At 38.9% G+C, this 22,294-nt stretch overlaps 1 protein-coding gene across 10 annotated transcripts in view; it reads right to left on the minus strand.

The window, feature by feature from the left end:
• The window catches only part of C2CD5 (C2 calcium dependent domain containing 5), a 94,697-nt gene extending 75,399 nt beyond the window's left edge, over positions 1–19,298 (minus strand). For all 10 annotated transcript variants that reach the window (XM_015151273.3, XM_077953710.1, XM_015151272.3 and 7 more), the window contains exons 1-4: positions 19,092–19,298; positions 18,833–18,951; positions 9,747–9,833; positions 1,720–1,891 (exon numbers count right to left, since the gene is read on the minus strand). In XM_015151273.3, the coding sequence (XP_015006759.1) occupies positions 1,720–1,891; positions 9,747–9,833; positions 18,833–18,922 (349 nt within the window). In that variant the 5' untranslated portion in view covers positions 18,923–18,951; positions 19,092–19,298. The remainder of the gene's footprint in view (positions 1–1,719; positions 1,892–9,746; positions 9,834–18,832; positions 18,952–19,091) is intronic.
• Positions 19,299–22,294: the final 2,996 nt, after the last annotated feature.

Below are 22,294 nucleotides of genomic sequence, written 5' to 3' on the forward strand. Positions count from 1 at the left end.
ATGTTTAGTTGATTAGATATATTAAATGCATTTTCAACTTAGGATGAATTTATCGGGATATAACCCCATCACAAATCAAGGTGCATCTGTAATGTGTTGATCATGATAGTAATGGCAGCTTTGTTTCCTAATTATTTTCATTCTCAGTAGTTTCTGTATATTTTCTGAAGCACAACATGTATGCATTAGAAAATGAGTAATTTTCATTTTCACCACAAGTTTCCACTTTGACCCAAGACGAATTAGAAAGGAGTCCCATTTGAATTGATGATGATGTAATGATTATGGTGACAACATTTGCTGAGCAGTGAAAGAGGATATACTAAATGTTTTACAGGTAGTATCTCAGAGTGGTCACATTAACCCAATAAGGTAGCATCATCCTCATTTTACAAAGGAAGAAATTAATATTTAATAAAAATGAAGGAATTAACATAGTGTCAACAGCTGTTAAGTGGCAGATCCAGGATTAAAATTCAGATCTTTATGATCCCAGATTATATATTCTTAACAAGTAATGCAAGAATCTGATTTAAAACAAAAGAAGTTTTATTCATTTCAATGAATATAAGTTAAAGTAAGCTAACTAAAAAATTCCAAGCTAGGAGTAGTGGCTCATGCCTGTAACGGGAAGCAAGGCAGGAGGACAGCTTGGGCTCAGGGGTTTGAGACCAGCCTGGACAACATAGCAAGAAAAAAATTAAGTAAATAAAAATTTCCAAGAATACGGGTTTTCAAAACATGCTCTGATAAATAAGAATGACCCAGCTCTTATCTCTAAACATTTACTAAATATTTTCATTTGACTGTCCTGACTTCATGTCAAATTCATACTTATGGTGGAAGACCTAAGAAAACTGACTCAATAATTTACCTACTAAAATATTAAGAAAGCAAATCTCAACACTCTGGGAAGCTGAGGCAGACCTGAGCTCTGGAGTTAAGGCCAGCTTAGCCAATATGGCAAAACCGTGTCTCTACAAAAAAATTTAAAAATCAGCCAAGTGTCACGGCATGTGCCTGTAATCCCAACTGCCCAGAAGGTCCTGCTTCAGGCAACAAAAAACTTTTAAATAATTTGTAAGCACAAAAATCAGTATTAATCAGTTTGAAAATGTGTTTTAGAAACACAGTATCAACACTAGATCAGTTTTAAATCATGCATTTACTTACCATACTGTACAAATTTAGCAAGCATTATCTCAAATTATGTTGAGAAGCAACAATTTTACTAACAATAATTTACTATTATTTGTTTATTTTTAAAAAGGCATCATCTTAAGATATATATATATATACACACACACATACACACATATATGTATATATGGTTTTTTTTTTTTTTTTTTTAAACTGTCTCGCTCTTGTTGCACAGAACGTGATCTCGGCTCACCGCAACCTCCGCCTCCCGGGTTCAAGCGATTCTCCTGCCTCAGCCTCCCAAGTAGCTGGGATTACAGGCATGCGCCACCACGCCCAGCTAATTTTGTATTTTTAGTAGAAACGAGGTTTCTCCATGTTGGCCAGGCTGATCTCAAACTCCTGACCTCGGGTGATCCACCCGCCTCGGCCTCCCAAAGTGCTGGGATTACAGGCAAGAGCCACCGCACCTAGCCTAAAGATACTTATTTTAAACCACCAAATATAGCACAAATGTCTTTAAAGACAAGTAAAAAAGATTAAGATTGTTATTTTTAATACTTTCTTATTATTCCTTACCATGTATGGTGTCATAAATTGGAAACCATCCTGAGATGACTGTTGCAGCTTCACTATACAGTAAAGGATCAATATCAATGTACACTTTACCAATGGCATCATTTGCACTGTAAGTATCATGGTCAAGAACTGTGATCTGTAAAGGTTCATCTTGTAAGTCTTCATCATCCACCTAAAAGCATACCTTAAAATTAAATCTCACATAGTTTTTAAATCTTAATTACCACAAATGTACACCTATATCAAATGAAAAGGATGACCATCTGCAAATAAAATCTTACAGATTTCTAAGCACCAAAGTAGAGAAAAGAATTAACACACAAAAAGTTATAGCTCCTTTTCCTACACAATATCCCATCTTTCTAAAGAAAAAAAGTTTATCTCTCAGCACAAGAGTGGGATGACTAACAACAAAAAAAGTTATATCTCAATTTTTGTACATATCATTCTGTGTTTTACAGCTTTGCCTATGATATACAGCAAAAGTGCCTAAGGAATGTCATATTAGAGTTCATGTAGTATCTATAGAGAGAAGAATGCTAATTGAGTACAATGACACCACAATTTCTAAGGGTGATTTCAGAGAACAAAACCATAAGGAAAACTAACATTATGTGTAAGAAACATTATGTGTAAGAAACTAACATTATGTGTAAGTTATGTGTAGTTACACATAACTAACATTATGTGTAACAAATTCACAAATTAAGTAAGTTCACAAATTAAGTTCATGATATAAACGTCTACCCTTTCCCCTTTTATTTAGTCATTATCGAGTTATTATCATATGCCAAACACTGTGCCCAACGGAGGGATTTACAATGGAGAACAGTGCAAAACGATTTCTCCCTCACGGAAGACACGTTCACTATTTTGGCTGCCACCGTCTGGATATCATGCCATTATTTAATTTGCCAGCCCCCTTCATCAAATATAGTGGCCAGAAGGGAACATATTATAGACAGTATTAAGACTGGGACAGAATGCAAAAGGATTATTTTCTATAATAAGAAAATTACACTTTTAAAATGCAGTCTATGGATGTTCTTCTTTACATCAGACATACCATACTATTAAGATTGAGTCTGTGGTTGGCTACAATCTCTGTATCACTCTTACATATGCTTTGGTCAAGTGATAACTCTACAACCCGTATACTTCGGTTGGTTTTTTAAACTTGGATATGAAACATTATGCCTTTCCCTATTCCCTATTTAATTTCTTGTTCATGTTAAGCTAATAATCCAGCCTCTGAAGATTATTTTAAGAATTAAAGTACATTAAGGAATTACTGATATCATTAGTGTGATAATGTGATACGGTTTTATTTATTTATAAGGGGTCCTTCTTTATAAGAGGTATATAATTTGGAATTTATAGATGAAATCATACAACATCTCAAATTTGCCTTAAAATATCCCCACTAGAGGGAAAACTGGGGTGGGCGGGAGTTAAAAAGACAAAACAAGAACAGTAAAATGTAGACAGCTGTTAAAGGTAGGTGAGGTTCAATATACTAATCTACCTTTATGCATGCTTGAAATTTTCCATAATGAAATGTTAAAATAAAATGATCATTTTGAATCCCAACCCATTCCGAATTATCTGTCATCCAATGGCATTCTCTCCAGTACTATTCTGTTATGTATACATTTAATAAAAGAGAAAGAATCATAAAACAAACCACTAACCATTACTCCAAGACATTTCTCCCCATTTCTAACTCCACTAAAAATACTCTCTGTATATACTTATTTAACCACCTGTACATTCACCCCTGAGTATTATCATTTTTTCTCATGGTACACTAAGGTATCCCTTCCCTGACATTAGGGGGCGCTAAACTAACAACTAAGTGACTAAATATAGCTTGTGATACATACATAGATAGCTAATAATATGACTAATATGAATAGGGAAATTCAAGAATTAATTATAATGAAGTAATTAAGAATATTTAGTAGAGTAAATGGAGCCTCTCTGGAATCCCAAAATATAAATTAGGACTTTCTGAGAGATGTTTTAAATGTTTAAATTAGCAATATGCACTGCTAAAATACTGCATTTCTTAGCCTCCCTTGCAACTAAATGTGATACAAGCATAAATCATTACATAGAGTTTGGTAGGGAGGGTGCAAACTTGTTAAAGAAGGCTTGCTCATCTGAAAGTGTTATGATAACTCATCAGCTCCTCCTCCTGGACTCCCCTTCACTCTAGCTCCTTCTGCCAGCCTGGAATACTCATGTGCTCACTGGAACTCCAGGTGCTAAACTGGAGCCAAAAGGACCTTGAATCATTTTAAGAGAAGCCACAAGCTATGTATAGATAACGGAGTCCAAAATGACTGCGTGGAGCAACCATACTACCCTTACACTGCCTAGTACAACATTCCTTTCATGTAAGATAAAAACATCTATTTTGCTTAAGACATTTATTTGAGTGCTATATATATATATAGATCTCCACACAACTGTATATATATACTGTATATATAAACACAGTTGTGTATATATAGTTGTGTATATATATAACTGTACATATATACACAGTTGTATATATATAGTTGTGTATATATAACTGTATAATACAACTGTATACATATGTATATGTATATACAACTGTATATACACAACTGTATACACTGTATATATATACATACACAACTGTGTATATAAACTATATATATACACAACTGTGTGTGTATATATCTACACAACTGAATATATATATATATAAAACTGAATGCAATTAACAACTGATAAACAGGGTTTTAAAAAGGGTTTAAAAAGTACTACATAATCAATGTTAACTGTAAACACAAAGTTTTAAACATTTTTCACAGCATACACATTATTCAGGAAGACTAGTCAAAACAATAACTTACTAAATGTCTTTTTTTTTTTTTAAGACGGAGTCTCACTCTGTCACCCAGGCTGGAGTGCAATGGTGTGATCTTGACTCACTGCAACCTCTGCCTCCCAGGTTCAACCGATTCTCAGGCCTCGGCCTCCCACATAGCTGGGATTACAGATGCGCACCACCACACCTGGCTAATTTTTGTATTTTAGTAGAGACGGGGTTTTACCATGTTGCCCAGGTTGGACTTGAACTCTAGATCTCAGGTGATTCACCTGCCTCGGCTTCCCAAAGTGCCGAGATAAGGCGTGAGCTACTGCACCCAGCCACTAACTTACTAAATTTTAAGGGAACTGCCTGGTAAATCCCTTATTTCAGAAAATAAATATATTATTTTTCAAATTGTTAAGTAAGCTGCTTGAGTACTCATTGGCTTTAAAAAATATCAGTTTATTACCATCATCATTAAAATGAAATATCACTTTTTTAATATTTCCTAGTATCATGAAAATTACTCCGACATATGAAGCTTGCCTCCTCCCACCATTTCAATAACAATGTAATTAAAACTATTTGTTTTTAACAATTTCTAGGTTATAGTTGGGGGAAAGGCATCAAAATAAACTATATAAACATTCCAGTGTATTGCTTGGGTAATGAAAATAGACTCTGTAATTCTAATTCCATCTGAAATCATACAAGGAAGGTACTCCAATTATTTTTTGACTCATATATTCCACACCTTTAATAATGTAGTTTAAAATGTCACAATAGACTGAATACATGTGCAACGGGTCTTTCAAAATACATAGTGGCATTTTAGAAACAGCTAAAAGAAAAATCTGTACATAACATAAAAGAAAATGAGAAGAGAATCAAAATATTTCATGATGAAAATATCAACTAAAAATATAAACTTGTAGGACTCTCACATCCGGATTTCAAAACTCACTACAAAGCTATAGTAATCAAAACAGTATGGTAATAGTATAAAGACAGACATATAGACCAATGGAATGGAATTGAGAGTCCAGAAATAAATCCTCACATCTATGTCCAACTGATTTTTTTTTAACTCGCCTCAAAGGTAAAGTCCTAAAAAATTTACTGACCTCCAGTTCAATGTTCTAGCAGATAACATGGAAGTCCAGTTTAAAAGAGGAGGAGTTTACAGAAACCAGGAATTATCTTCCTTAGAGAGATCCATCTGCTTGGAAACCTTTCGGTGAAAGCTACTGGGAGGTTAAGAATAACAGTTTCTATAACTGAGTCCTTTTGGTAGAAGACTGAGAGACAGCCAAGCTACTCTGATGAGGTAGTAATTTTGAGAAACACAGTTATATTCCACAGAGATAATAAATAAAAGCTGTCACTGCCCATAAATGCTCTGAGTCTACAGATGAGGTACACCTTTCTTATACAAACTGAGATTAAGTTTGGTAACAAAATCTTTTCAAACTGCAGTTCTATTTTTTTAGCACACCTACGCCACTCAGACTAACTAAACTATACATTAACGAAAGAACAGAAGATATACCCCAAAATGCTAATATTCAAACCCACTTTCTGCCAAACACCGAATGCCTATCCAAAATGCTGAGTGATTTAAAAATATTATTCCTGGGCCGCACACAGTGGCTCACGCCCGTAATCCCAGCACTTTGGGAGGTCGAGGCGGGTGGATCACCTGAGGTCGTGAGTTTGAGAACAGCCTGACCAACATGGAGAAACCCCGTCTCTACTAAAAATACAAAATTAGCAGGATGTGGTGGCTCATGAGTGTTAATTCCAGCTACTCGAGAGGCTGAGGAAGGAGAATCGCTTGAACCCGGGAGGCAGAGTTTGCAGTGAGCCAAGATCGCACCACTGCCCTCCAGCCTGGGCAACAAGAGGGAAATTCCATCTCAAAAACAAAAACAAAACAAATATATATATATACATATATATATACACACATACACATACACAAAAATCTCTTTTTTTTGACTAGTGCAACTTATATTAACATACAACATGCTTCATAGCCACCTCTATACTACTCTGGAAAGGATTCACATTTGAAAAAAACAGAGGCTCCAAATGGTAAGGCTGTCTGAGGTCATCTGCAAATTAGCAGGCACCAGAAATAGAATGTGTTTTCTCTTAATCCAGACCTTTAAGCTTTTCCAATAGAGGGCTGCTACTCAGTATCCCAACCACTACTGAATGTGCCTTCCAACACTAAAAGAAAGATCACGGTCCTAACATAAACCATAAGCAAAGCAGTGCCTAAACATCCTAGTGTTATTTCTTCCATCTTCAGGTATGAGTTTGGCAGGTTCCCCAGCATGATCAAAGCGTCTTTCAAGCAACCCAATACTTTTCTTCCCTTGTTCTCTTTCACTGAAGAATGACACCTTACCCTGCAAGAGCTAAACTTTACCCAGGCTCCATAATGGTTATGAAAGAGGCCTCAGAAAAGGCACAGCAGCCACAGTGCTGCCCAATATAAGGGCTGGCATGAAATAGCAGGGGAGGAAAAACCAAACTGGTCCTCACAAGGTTCTTAAGTAGTCCAAAGAAAATTCCAAAGAAGAAAATTTCTCTTGCAGCTGAGAGGTGAAGGAAGTGGTTATCAGAGAAATGGGCAATATGTGTAGCAAATATTTACTGAAAGCCTATTACATGCTCTTCTGGGGGTTGAGGATATAGTAGTGAAGAAGAATTTAAAAAGCAGGGAAAACACTGCTGGCACAGGGAACAATAACTGACAAGGATGTTTAATTTGGGAAGGGGAGTGGGTAGAAAGGGAGAATGTAAGATGGAGGTGTGGTGATCTGGTAATAGCTTTGGAGTCAGGCCGACTTCGGTCTGAATCCTTACTCTACCACTTAGCTAGCTCTGGGTTGGACTTCTGAGTCATCTTAAAATAAAAGGTGCCAGCCGGGCGTGGTGGCTCACACCTGTAAACCCAGCGCTTTGGGGAGCCGAGGCAGGTGGATCACGAGGTCAGGAGATCGAGACCATCCTGGCTAGCACAGTGAAACCCTGTCTCTACTAAAAAACACAAAAACTTAGCTGGGCGTGGTGGCAGGTGCCTGTAGTCCCAGCTACTCGGGAGGCTGAGGCAGGAGAATGGCGTGAATCCGGAAGGCAGAGCTTGCAGTGAGCCGAGATCACGCCACTGCACTCCAGCCTGGGTGACAGGGTGAGACTCCATCTCAAAAATAAATAAGTAAATAAAGGTGCCTTCACGGCATTGTGAGAACTGAATGAGGTTAACACATGTAAAGCACTTCACCAGTGCCTGGGCTATAATAAGCAGTCTGTAAGTGAGAATTGTATCTCCTTTTGTATGTCACCTCGTTGATCCCAAAGCCTAGTAAAGTCCCTATAATCTCTTGGAGGATCGGGGCATGCCGACAGACCAAATCAATGCATGAAAAAATAAACAGATATAGCGAGAAAGAGAGCAGAAACTGCAGGGAGGTGGCTGGGTGCAACATAAAACAGACATTCTAACAGTAACACAATGGACTTCCTAAGAAGAGCACAAGAGGAAAACATGAGTGATAGGGACCTCTACGTTCAAGTGTCTCAAGGAAGGAAGCACAAGTGGGAAGATGGGAGGAATGAAAAGAGACCTGGGTGAGGAGATGGGAGGCTCCCCTTTTGGAGAAATCCCCTCAGATCACCAGGCCACGAGCCATTTGAACATAACCACCTCCTGTCTCTGTGTGGACTACCAATCAATGGGGAAATAACAGTCTCTTCAACAAATGTGCCCAAACAACTGAATTTCTACATGTATGAATTTCGACATACATGAATGAAGTTGGGGCCAGGCGTAGTGGCTAACACCTGTAATCCTAGTACTTTGGGAGGCCAAGGCAGGCAGATCACTTGAGGTCAGGAGTTCGAAACCAGCCAGGCCAAAAGGGTGAAACGCCATCTCTACTAAAAATACAAAAAAATTAGCCAGGCATGATGGCACATGCCTGTAATTCCAGCTACTAGGGAGGCTAAGGCAGGAGAATCACCCGAACCTAGCAGGCGGAGGTTGCAGTGAGCCAAGATCACGCCTCTACACTCCAGCCTGGGCAACAGAGTAAGACTCTGTCTTTAAAAAAAAAGGAATGAAGCTGGCCTCTTACCTCACACCATTATAAAAAGTAACTCCAAATGAATCCATGACCTATACATAAAAACTAAAACCATAAAACTCTTACAAAAACCATAGGGGTAATCTTCATGACCTGAGAGTTGACAATGGATTCTTTCATTTCACACCAAAACAAAAATAAATATATTGGACTTCATCAAAATTAAAAACTTCTGTGCATCAAATAAAATTATCAAGAAAGTAAAAAGACAACCTACTGAATGAGTGAAAATATTTGCAAATTATATATCTGATAATAAGTTAATATTTAGAATATATAAAGAACTTTTACAACTCAACAACAAAAATAACTCAATTAGAAAATAAAATGTGGCATACATATACGATGGGATATTATTCAGCCATAAGAAGGAATAAAATTCTGATACATACAGTGTGGATGAACCCTGAAAACATTATGCTGAGTAAAAGAAAGCAGATACAACAGGACAAGTATTATATGATTCCATTTATATGAAATATCTAGCATAAGCAAATTCAAAGAAACAGAAAGTAGATTAGAGGTTACCAGAGTCTAGGGAGAGGAGGGAATGGGAAGTTATTGGTTAGTGGGTACACAATTTCAATTTAGGGTAAAGTAAAAGTTCTGGAAATAGTGGTGATGGTAGCAAAACACTGTGAATGTAATTAATGCTACCAAACTGTACACTTACAAATGATTTAAATGGCAATATTCACAATATATAGTACTATAATTTTTAAAAATTTATTTTAATCCATATATTATTCTTAAGTCATTTTTGGTATATGCTAAAATTTAGAGAAAACTACAATAATAATAATAATATAATACATTTGAGGACTTTTGTTCATGTGTTATCATATACTATATTTTCTTAAATGTAATATAACATTTTTATACTCAATATTCCTAGGTAAGCAGAAAAGAAAATATTTTTATGATGTAGAAATACTACTATGCCTGAAATAAAAGGTTCTCATTATTCCTGAGGGAAAAGATTCACCTCAAAAAAATACACTAAAAAATGTTGACATTTAAAAACTTACCTCAAATTTAAACCACTCCGAGTTCCACTGAGGGTTGAGTGACTTAAGGTACACATCTGTTTTAAAGGTGGTATTACCAAATTTTACCTAAAAATGAATAAGAAATTATTCACATATAAATATCAAAAATGTGAATAAAAGTAAATGTTAATGTCAGCCAACCAATAGAAGGATTAACCATAAAGGGGACAAAAGACTATTATCCTCTGAGACAAAGGGAAGAAAGTACAGACGGATCCAGGTAAGCTTGTAGACTATACGCACAACAAGGGATTACCCACTGTTCTGCTTGACCAGCTCCACACATCACAAAGAACTAACTTCCCCCATTTCTAAAGAGCACGTACAGAGCGGTAAAAGATCAACCACCCAATAGAAAAAACAGGCAAAGGATATGATCAGACAAGTCACAGAAATGGAAATACAGCTGTCTTTAACCACATCAAAAGATGATCAACCTCATTCACACTAAGAAATACAAACTAAAATATTTTTACTTATCAGGCTGGCAAAGATCAAAAGGTTTGAACACAGAATTCGTGAGGTACTGTCATACTTTGCTGGTAGGAGTGTAGAAAAATCTCTACAGAGAACAACTTGACAACATATACCAAAATTTTAAATGCCTTAAATCCCTTTTAAGCTAGCAATTCTATTTCTTAGAATTTATCCCACAGAGGTACACAATGGCATATATCAGCAGCATTACTGTAGCAAAAGCTTGGAAACAAGCTAAATATCTATTAATATGGAACTAACTAAATTTATGGTAAAGCAACACAATGTAGCACTAAATAGAATAAAGCAGTTCTCTATGCACTGATAAGGAACAACTTCCAAGATACACCTTTCTACTGCAGATATATGGCATTCTTCAGCAAAAAAAAAAAAAAAGGACAGAATTTATATAATAAGTATATGTCTATATATGTGCACATTATTTCTAGAAGTATATACAAGAAATAGTAACAGTGGTCACTAGAAAGAGCAGAGGAAAGGCTGGGAGAGAGAAGCTGACTCATTTTGTACCTTTTGAATTTTGAACCATGCATGATACTACCTATTTTAAATGCATTATTTTAAAATTAAAAAACAGCAAAAATTAAAATTCAAATGGCAATAACTTTATGTTCATTCAAATTGCAGAATCCTAGATTTGCTTCCAGGAATTTTAACCTACAGAAGTACTTTCACATAAGCCCCCCCCCCCCACCAAAAATATAGTCATTCAGCAGGAAAGTGACTGAATAAATCATGTGGCCATAAAGAATGGAGTCGATTATACATACTGTCATGAGAAGATATTAATTACACAATAACTGAAAAAACAAGTAGCAGAATATATAAAGTAGGATTATATTTGTTTCTAAAAATGCAATATAGATATACAAGTATTTTTTTAAGGGGATGAAGAAAAGATTAACATAAACCAAAGAACTGACAGCAATTATCTCTGTAGAAGGGACTGATCGGGTGTAGGGAATAGAGTACAGTGTTGTAAGAAGAAAGTAAGGGGTTTTCAAGTTATATTTGAGTGTTTGAATCTTTTTTAATGGGTAGCATTCAAGTATTACTTGCATAATTTTTAAAATCACAACAATAAAGAAATGAAACTTAATAAGGAAAAACTTAGGGAGAATAGAGGTTCTTGCTTAATTACTAATTTAATTTTCATTCCATTTCAATATTCAAGGCATGATGGAAATACTTACTGTCTAATTTATCTAAAGTTGCTTTATATGAAGTAAAATACTGTTAGGATTTATAAAAACATTCAAAATCATTCAAAAGCCAAATATACTTAAGGGTTTTGGCTCAACTGCCAAAAGTAGCACATGATTTTTTAAGTGACAAATTTAAAGCACTCTACAGTTTTGTCCCACTATAACAGTTTCGCTATACTGTGCCTTTTTGTTGTTGTGCAACTGTTCATTCTAAATAAAGATCTGATAGTCCACAAACTGCATTAAACAAACAAAAAAGACTTTAGAAAAAAGGAAAAGGCATCAGCCAGGCAGGGTGGTGTGTGCCTGCAGTCCCAGCTACTCAGGAAGCTAAGGCAAGAGGACTGCTTCAAGTCAGGAGTTCAAGGCGGCTGCATTCAGGCCTGAGTGACAGAGCAAGACCCAGTCTCTCAAACAAGTAAATAAAGGACAAGAAACAAAAAGAAAAAGGCTGGAGTGTGTATTTTGCCAACATTAGATGATTTTCATTCTGGCACAGGAGAATCTCGGTTCACTTAGTCTTATTTAATTAAAAGGACATTTTATTACTCAGCAATTAAATGAATGCCTTATAACTTTGTTAAAGAACATCAGGGATTTTAATGGAGATCTTCCCCAGTAAAGTAAAGCATTCTCTTTACCTACTCATTAGCTAAATTACCTTGAGAAAGTTATTAATCTGTTATTTAAATTGGCTTCTTCCTCTGAAAAGTGGGATTGTTAAGTGAGCATTACATGATATAACACATGTAGAGACCTAGCAAAATGTATGTACGCAGGAAATATTCATTAAATATTTATTTTCCTCTCCCTGTTCCCTCAAAGGTTCCTAGAAAAACACAAGATGACAATGCAGTTTGGCCAAACAATTGGTAACACACGTTAATATTGAGATATATTTCCATTAATACTTCCCTTATACAGAACCCCATCTCACTCTAGAGATTCCTGCAAGACTAATCATCTTTAAGTATTACTTGGTCTTCGCTGGGTCCCTACACTCCTGACATCATATATAGTGGAAATTCTCTCAATCAATGCAACCAGGACCAATACTTGATCAATTAATCAAATAACTTGGTTAAATTAGAGGATCACTAAAAATAATACAAACTAAACATTTTAAGATAAAGCATATAAACAAACATTCATTCCTGTCTTTTAATTTAAGGCTAAGACTTCTTCTTTGCGTAAAAGTCAACCGTTTAGTCATCTTTTTTGCATAAGCCACAGTCATCTCTGATTTCCAGTTTGGGAAATAAAATACTTTAAAAAGCATGAACAAAGAATACTCTATTTTTTACAATCTTTTCTCCACCTAATTCAAGAGTAATTTTTAGTGACCATTTTCATGTCTTTACATTCACTAATCCTCTATTTTTTACAATCTTTTCTCCACCTAATTCAAGAGCAATTTTTAGTGACCATTTCCATGTCTTTACATTCACTGATTTATATAAGCTTTAAATAAAATATAGTAACAAATACAGTTGACATAAGCAGATTTGGGAATAAACACAACTGCCTCTTGGTAAAGTATATCAGCCAACTGATGGGAAACTCCAGGCACACTAGAGTAGTCTTACCCGGAGGAGTATTTATGAATACGCTTTATGGAAGGAATGCAGAGCACTGAGGATTGCAATGAGTCAGTTAATGGAAGTTGTTAAGAGAGCTTCAACTGTATAGACTTCTCCTCCTAATTTTTGGACTATTCAGTAATCTGCATCCCCCTTTCCTAGCCAGATTTATTTCCCACTTCTGTTCAACAAGAATCCTCCTTCCGATTACATATGAATGAAATTCATTCAATTGAAATACATTCAATTACATCGATACATACCCTATTTCTTCTTTTGCTTTTATCAAGTTTGTGCTAGTCACCTGAAAATTTTTTCTTCCTTTTTCTCTCTGCCTTTGGAAATTTTACCATCCTCCAGGCCCAGGATAAAGCTTTCTCATGACTAGCCCATGCTTCATTATCTCCCTCTTCTATGAACTTAGTCTATATCAAGCATTTTTCCCTTTATCATATTGTAATCCTTCATTATCCCCCTTTTCCTGCATTAATTTTTCCCCTTTCTACGAGATTATTCCTATTAGCACACAAATAGTTTCTGTATCTTTTCATTTATTTTTTAAGTACTAAAACTACTTCTTAAATACCACACTATTTTTCCTCCCCCCTTCATAGCCATACACCTTGAAACAGTTGCCTATTCATGCTCTTTCTACTTCCTCACTTCCCATGTACTTTAATTCTCTTTAAATCACTACAGGATGGGATTCCATCCTCATCATGCCTCTTGTCACACCCCCATGTTGTCCAATCCAATAATTTTTCTATCTTCTTATTTGACCCCAGTAACATCTGACAGTTGAGCTTCCTCTTTAAAGAAACTTCCTCTTTTGCCTTCTAAGACATTATGTTCCCCATTTTTCTCCCACCCACTGGCTCACAATCTCAGTTTCCTTCCCCTAGTCCTCCTCCTCTAATAAACCTCTTAATAACAAGTTTTTTCAAGGATTCATCCTGTTTCTCTCCCTTCCCCTAAGTCACGGGTTTGCAAAAAAGACAGAACCAACTCCTAAAGAAGCTTTAGAAATTTCTAGCAGTGTTTTTGCGGAAAATAGTAATTGCATTAAGTGAAGAAGGGCCAGAAATGCTAGGTATTCTTCAATGCAAGTGAGTTCCCAACAATGAAGACTTTTACCATGTCATGATTTTCAAATGTCCCACTAGACAATCACATGGGTAAGAAACCTACCTAGAAGGCCGGGTGCGGTGGCCCATGCCTGTAATCCCCGCACTTTGGGAGGCCAAGGCGGGTAGATCACCTGAGGTCAGGTGTTCAAGACCAGTCTGTACAACATGGTGAAACCCTGCCTCTACAAAAATACAAAAAATTAGCCAGGCATGGTGGTGTACCAGTAGTCCTAGCTACTCAGGAGGCTGAGGCAGGAAGATCGCTTGAACCTGGGAGGCGGAGGTTACAGTGAGCTGAGACAGCGCCATTGCATTCCAACCTGGGCAACAAGAGCAAAGCTCTGTCTCAAAAAAAAAAAAAAAAGAAAAAGAAAAAAAAGAAACCTACCTAGAACCTCAGTTTTACAGATAAAAGTATTACAATCAGGTTTCAGTGTACATAATTGTCAAGAACTACAACCATCATGTAAATCAAGAGGCAACTCTGCTTTTTCCCATGAGTTGACTATTTTGAAAAATCAGATAACCAATGGCAATGAAGATCTGAGATGCCAAAACTACACAACTGTCTCGCTCTGTTTGAGAAGCAGTTATATTCACGTGATTTTCACATAGGCGCTGCACTGCCTATTCCGTGTCCCAGCTTTATTTTCTCCATATGGGGCATTTCTCAACATCCAGCATACTATATCTTTTATTTACTTACCTTATTTGTGAACTCTCTCCTCCCACTAAAATGTAAGTTCCATGACTCAAGTTTTTATAATTTATTGCTATAGCCCCAGTATCCAGTACAGTGTCTAATACATACAAAGGTCAAATAAATATTCATTGATCCAGTATACTATATCTTTTACTTAATTACCTTATTTATGAACTCTCTTCTCCACTAAAATGTAAGTTCCATGACTGAAGTTCTTTTAAATTTACTGCCATAGCCCCAGCATCCAGTAGTGTCTAATACATACAAAGGCTGAATAAATATTCATTGATTCATCTGATTACCTCATGTTTTCTATTATGGTCATGAAAAAGTACCTCCATATTAACATAATAACAACAGGCCGGGCACAGTGGCTCACACTTGTAATCCCAGAACTTTGGGAGACCCAGGCAGGTGGATCATCTGAGGTCAGGAGTTTGAGACCAGCCTGGCCAACATGGCAAAACCCCGTCTCTACTAAAAAATACAAAAATTAGCAGGGCGTGGTGGCGAGCGCCTGTAATCCCAGCTACTCTGGAGGCTGAGACAGGAGAATCACTTGAACCCAGGAGACAGAGGTTGCAGTGAGTCAAGATCACACCACTGCACTCCAGCCTAGGTGAAAGAGCAAGACTGTCTCAAAAAAATAATAATGATAACAACAACAACAACTTCTATTTCTCTGTCATAGTTAGACCATGGTACTGGTTTGTTTTTAATTGTAAGAATACACAGGATATATTAACTAAAAAATATCATGCAGGATAGAAAGGGTAAAATACCGGCTATCTAAAGGGAGTCCTGGGTCTCACAGGACTTGAGAAACACTGGCTCGTGTCCTCATTTTTACTCAGACCTTTTTTTTTGAATGCCACAGTCATAAATCACTTCCTTAACATCTCCAATTAAAGGCCCTACAGACATCACAAACCTAACATGCTGAAATGGAAAATGATCCACCTCAATCTTTACCATCTCCATGGAGTTTCAGAAAACCCAATACTTCAGAAAGCTAGGAGTCATCTTTTAATCTATCTTCAAAATACACCTGGAATTCATCCACTTGTCTGCATTATCAAATCCATCACCTTGGCCCATATCACCTGTTATTTGAACTATTACAGAATCTCCTAACTGCCTGATTTCTACTCTTTCCCCTTCAATCCATTCTCCATATAACAACAGTGCTCATCTTAACAAGGGCTTTTCAATGAATTTAGGGTAAAATTCAAACTGTTAATCATGGCCTTAGTCCTTGCAAGACTGGCTCTTTGATTAACTCTCCAACTTTATCTTATACTACTCTTCCCTTCACTAACTATGTGCCAGCCACAGGCATCTTCTTCACTTCCTAAAACACACCAAATCTCGACATGAGATATCCGGGTTGCCTTCTGTCCACCCACTCCCCTACACACACAAATATGCTCCCTCAGCAGCAGGCTCCTTCTCATCCACTAGATTCTGGGTTGACAAACACTTTTCTCAGGGACCTCCCCTGATAACTCAACCTAAAGTAGGTGTTCCCTGTTGTTCTCTTTCTATTGTTCTCTTTCATGGCACCCATCCCAATTTGTAACTATATATTTAATAATTTATTTACCTTTTTATTTAAATAATTTTAAATACATTTAAAATTTATTTACCTTATTTACCTTTAAATTTATCTGTCTCTCCTACTAAAATATAAGCTGCATTAAGAGCAGGAACCAAGTCTGTCTTACTCACCATGTTTATCCATTGGCTAGACCAGTGACTAGCCCAGAGCCTGGCAAACAGCCGACACTCAATTTGTTCAAAGAAGGAAGTAGTAAGTAACCTGTGAATCAGCCCCTTCATCACCAGCAAAATCCACGTAACTATCAAGGCCTGACAATTTTAACCTAAGAAATGTCCCACAAATCTTCATGTTCAAATCCATTCCTATGCACATTCCCACATATTACCTGGATAATTTTACCACCTTCTTAACCGATCTCCCTGCCTCACTTCCCATCTGTCTAGTCAATCAATAGCATCCCCATTCAGGCCATCCTATAAAGAAACAAACTAATACAAACATGATCTTATTTTATTTCTGCTTTAAAAACTCCCCTGGCCAGGTGTGGTGGCTCAGGTCCATAATCCCAGCACTTTGGGAGGCTGAAGGGGGAGAGGCAGGAGGGTGGCTTGAGGCCGGGAGTTGGAGGCTGCAGTGAGCTGCATTCCAGCCTGGGCAACAGAATAAAACTTGTCTTTAAAAAAGAAAGAAAGAAAAAAAAAAAAAGCTTCCTTATTCCTCCTTATAAATACTACAGAAAAGGAGGTTTTATAGAAAATAGGGCTTTCCAGCCTCATCCTTAACAAGCTCCACTACCCACATCTCTCATACCCTTTCCTCCAGACACATACCAAACTAAGGCAGTTTCCTGAACTTACTATATATCCCATCCTATGCCTGCCTTTGATGTTCCCTTTGCCCGGTAAAATCCTGGGTGTCCTTCAAGGCCAATTTCAAATGTCACTTTCACAGCAAGCCTTTCTCAACCTTCAGAGACAATTGTTTCCATATTCTAATACAATACTCATCACTTTGTCTGGTGAGGCTGTATTAGCAGAGCGGTTAAGAGAACAAACTGTCAGGCTATGGAGGTTTGCAAGCTATGTAACCTTAAGCAAATTATTTACCCTTCCTGGGCCTCAGTTACCTCAACCGTAACATGGGACAATAACAATACTCCTATAGTAGGACTGTTGTGAAAACTAAGAATTTAAAAGTACTTAGCACAGATCAGGCAATTATTAAATTCAACACGTTACCTATTAATTATTAAATAGGCTGTGTGGGTCGATGTCTGAACTACCGGAAAGCAAACACTATGCGCTTCAGTTATTTGTGGATTCCTATTACCTAACATCTGGCACAACAGCACTCAAAAACTTTCTCCAATGAAGTGATGAAGAATCACCATGACAATGAGGAGGGGCAGTGAACTGCAATTATTAGGTTAGAGAACACTTAGGAAACATCAGGAATATTGAGATGAAATCGGGCTATATATTATGATATATCTATCCATCAACTCTAAGCACTAATAGCCCAAATGATTACTGCTCTAATGCTCTGGCTCACCACGCCAATTTTTATTACAATCTTCACTTGGCTTCTTTCAGACTCTGGGTTATTACCTTCCCGGCCCTAGGCCTTTACTAATTTGCATGACTTTTAAACTAATCATTAGACTTAAAAAGCAATTTTGCAATTTAAGTCCATGGCAATTAATTGACTTCCTACCTCAAGGCGCTAAATTACTCTGAAACACCTCATCAGACCTACCAGTCTATGCAAGAGCAATAAGTGTTACAGTTGTGTTTTAGAACGTGCATGGCAGATTCACAAAATGTTAGGCATGTGGGACGCACTGTGGGACTCCAAGTGTCCATAAAGGGATTCACGCACCTTCTTAAACATGATGTCCACCACTCTGGCCATCCCTTCCAAGGGGGTGTGTGTCTCTGTGTGTGTGTGTGTTTCAGTGGCTGTGGGGTCACACTTTGAGATCTCCTGAGTGGCAGGTGGCCTGTTAATGAGTCCTGACATCAGAGTCACCCCGGCATTCGTGTGTGTGTGTGTGTGTGTGTGTGTGTGTGTGTCGGTGGCTGCGCGGCCACGCCTTGGGATCTCCTGAGTGGCAGGTGGCCTGTTAATGAGTCCTGACATCAGGGTCACCCCCGCATGCAGAACAGTACAAGCCTCCCCGCGCAGCGGACTGTGCCGCGGACGCCTGCAAGCCGTGCACCCATCGCACGCACTGAAGTCTCGGCGGTCATCCCTCGTGGGACAGCTGGACAATCACGGCCGACGGGAGGGCAGTCGAGGGGGGAATAGGCTGAGGGGCTGGGGGCGAGGTGGGTAGATCCTTCACAGGGCTTGGCGCTCCCTGTGTTTTGAGGGGCAGGACCCCGCACCAACCTCCACGAAGGCATCAGTCAGGTCACTTGCACGGTCCATCACTGGCAAATGGCGCCCAGCCACGATTTTCACCTTCAGCTTCCCAGGCATGGTCTCGGTTTCGGCCTCTTCTTGGGCTCCTGCAGAAACAAACAAACGAGTCTGCGCCGAGCGCGAGGCCGGCGGGAGAGGGGCGGAGGCGCGCGGGGTAACTGACAGCGAAGCGGCGCGCGGGGGCGCGCGGGGGCGCGCGGCAGTCGCGCCGCAAGTCGCCACTCACTCAGGCAGGAGGAAGGGTGATGTCCCACGCGGGTGCTGAGACCTCATTCCGGAGAGGCGGCCGGAGGAAGGGCTTTGATGGGTTCTTCTGCCCCGGCCCCACAGGGCTGGGACGAGAAGCAAAACCCAGTCAGCATCCCATTGAGCCTGTGCCGCCGCTGCTTGTTTCTCTTCCCCCGCCCTCAAAAATGGCGGCTCTCAGGGCACTGAAGAAAGCATCGATCGTTCGGCGCTCTGCCCACTTGGCGGGGCGAAACTAAACTCGCCGAGGAAAGATAAGGGGCGGGGCTAACTTTGAGAAAGCTGGAGGGCAGGGAAATGGGCCGAGTCCTGCATCATCCACCGAGTCGAGGCTGTGCATAGGTGCGGCGCTGCTTCCCTGGAGGGAAACGCTCCATCTTGCGGGCTGAAGCGCGAGTGCGGCTCTGTGACTTAGCTTCCGGCCGCGGCCTTCCCAGCTGCCAACGCCGCTTTTCGGATGGGCTGTGACAGATGGAGTAGCAGCGAAGACTGCTAGAAGAGCGTTTTCAGTCGGCGTTTAGTGACCCCTTTAGTGATTCGTAAAACCAAATTAGCTGGTTTCTACTTGGAAGGGGTACAGTTGCGTGTGGTGGTTTCAGTTTTCTATGAAATAGAGTTAGATGGCGGGGCGCAGTGGCTCACGTCTGTAATCCCAGCACTTTGGGATGCGAGGCGGGCGGATCACCTGAGGTCAGGAGTTCCATACCAGCCTGGACAACATGGCGAAACCCCGACTCTACTAAAAATGCAAAAATTAGCTGGGCGTCATGGCAAGTGCCTCTAATTCCAGCTACTCAGGAAGCTGAGGCAGGAAAATCGCTTGAACCTGGGAGGCGGAGGTTGCAGTGAGCCTAGATCACTCCTCTGTCTCCAGGAAAAAAAAAGAAAAGAAAGAAATAGAGATACCAGGCACATCTCGAATAGTGAAATAAATATTATTTGGTGAAATTTTGTATTCAGTCATAGGCACTTGTATTGTTTACTGGGTCACAGATATTACTGTGGGCGGGGTGGGGGAGGTCACCTTGAAATCCAAAGTCGCCTCTTGAAATAAAGTTTCTGCTGGTGGGTGCGGTGGCTCAGACTTGTAATCCCAGCACTGTGGGAGGCTGAGGCAGGAGGATTGATTGAGGCCAGGAGTTCGAGACCAGCCACATGGAGAAGGGGCAACATAGTAAGACCCCTTCTCTACAAGAAATGCAAAAATTAGCTGGGCCAGTGGTTCCTCTGTGGTCTCAGCTACCTAGGAAGCTGAGGTGGGAGAATCTGGGAGAATTGCTTGAGCCCAGGAGTTTGAGGCTGCAGTGAGCTGTCATCTCACCACTGCATCCCAACCTGGGCAACAGAGTGAAACCATGTCTCTTAAAAGAAACTTTTTTAATTAAAAAAAAAAAGGTTTGCCCTGCACTCTTAGATCGTCACAGTGTTTTTCTTAAGCATCCGCAAGCCTAAAGATAAGACCTACAGTAGTAGCAGAAGTTCAGTACTTCCTACCATGGAAAGTATAGTCAAGCACAAGAAATGAACCCGGAGAGCATTAAACATCTTGAAGCATTGACTCAACTAGACATAAAGTAAGGTGTTATCTACAGGCTCAGACTACATTAGGGAAATGGAGGCACACACAGGATATAACATAAACCAGTACTTACCAAATATCAAAATCAGCATTAACAGTATACCCAGTATCAACAAAATCAGAGCTCATGCCGGCTGAAAGATTATAACCTTTCATTCCTAAGTGAAGATATCTGTATGATCTTTTTAACTTCAAAAATACTCAATAGAGTAGATTAAATACTCCAAACAGTAGTGATCCCGAATTATCTTTTCATGACAAAAATTCCTTCTATGACAGGAATATTGTTCACATAAGTGAGAAGTTGAACTCCTACAGAGAAAACGACTTCCTCAAAATAAAAATCTAAAAACATCGCTTGCTTTTTGGACTAGAGAAACTTTTATCAATTCGAACTATGTCAAAGGATAGGGGTCATAGGTCCCATGCAAATTTCCTTAGGTCCACCTGCAGCTTTTTCTGGAGTCTGACTCTACCCTTAAAATACCCTTGCCAAAATTCTGAAGGTTGGCTACACTGTGTGATCAAGGTTATTTATTTATTTTGAGACAAGGTCTCTGTCACCCAGCCTGGAGTGCAGTGACAGGATCATAGCTCACTACAGCCTCAATCTTCTGGGCCAAGCGATCCTCCCCTCAGCCCACCAAGTTCCTGGGACTACATGCACACACCACCTTGCTCTGCTAGTTTTTTTAATTTTTTGTAGAGATGGAGTCTCCCTGTATTGCCCAGGCTGGTCTCAATCCTGGCTTAAGCCATCCTCCTGCCTTGGCCTCACAAAGTGCTGGGATTACAGGCATGAGCCATCTTGCCCGGCATGATCAGTGTTGTTTGTTGTATTTGGTGGTAGGGTTGAAACGGTTTTTGTGATAAAATCGAAGTATTACCATATTACCAACTCATTTTTAAAAATATGAAATGTATAAAGAAAAAAACTAGAAAAATGAAGTTTAGCACCAATATTAATGGAAAATAATGCATTGCGTTACAAAATGTAATGTAAAAAAAATTTGCAAATTGCACAATTAGAGGTTAGCAATCTCAGCCTCCTAATTAGATACTTGTACATACTTGTTGCCTTAGGCTTCATCAACAAGAGATTATAATTAAGATGCTTCCTGAAAACTATTTTTAGTAGACTTAAGCCTGACTTCAGTTGAACTGTTTCCTAATAATTGTTCTCGTTTGTTTTAATTAATGCTGGGAACAGTGCTAACTTTCCTGACAAATCTACCATAATGTGACTCCTGATTACCTTCTTTAGCTTCATACCCTGCCACTCTTTGCATTTTAAATTAACAATAACAAGAGTTAACATGTATTATTGGCTTGCTGCATGCTAGCTACTGAATTCAGTTTCACAGCTTTTAAGGCTCTCTAAAATCCTGAGGTAGGAATTATCAGCCTTCATTTTATAAATGAGAAAATTGTGGGTTTTCAAAGCTGTGGTGATTACCCAAGGTCACAAAGCTGCTAATGATAGAGGCAGGTTTTAAATCTAGACAATGTGATTCCAAGAACCCACCTCTTTAAAGATTACATATAGTTTTCCAAAAAACTATACTTTTCCTTCTTCCTGGAGTATCTCTCTCATAGTCATCCTA

This window comes from Macaca mulatta, chromosome 11 (assembly GCF_049350105.2).
Source record: "Macaca mulatta isolate MMU2019108-1 chromosome 11, T2T-MMU8v2.0, whole genome shotgun sequence".
Lineage (NCBI taxonomy): Eukaryota > Metazoa > Chordata > Mammalia > Primates > Cercopithecidae > Macaca > Macaca mulatta.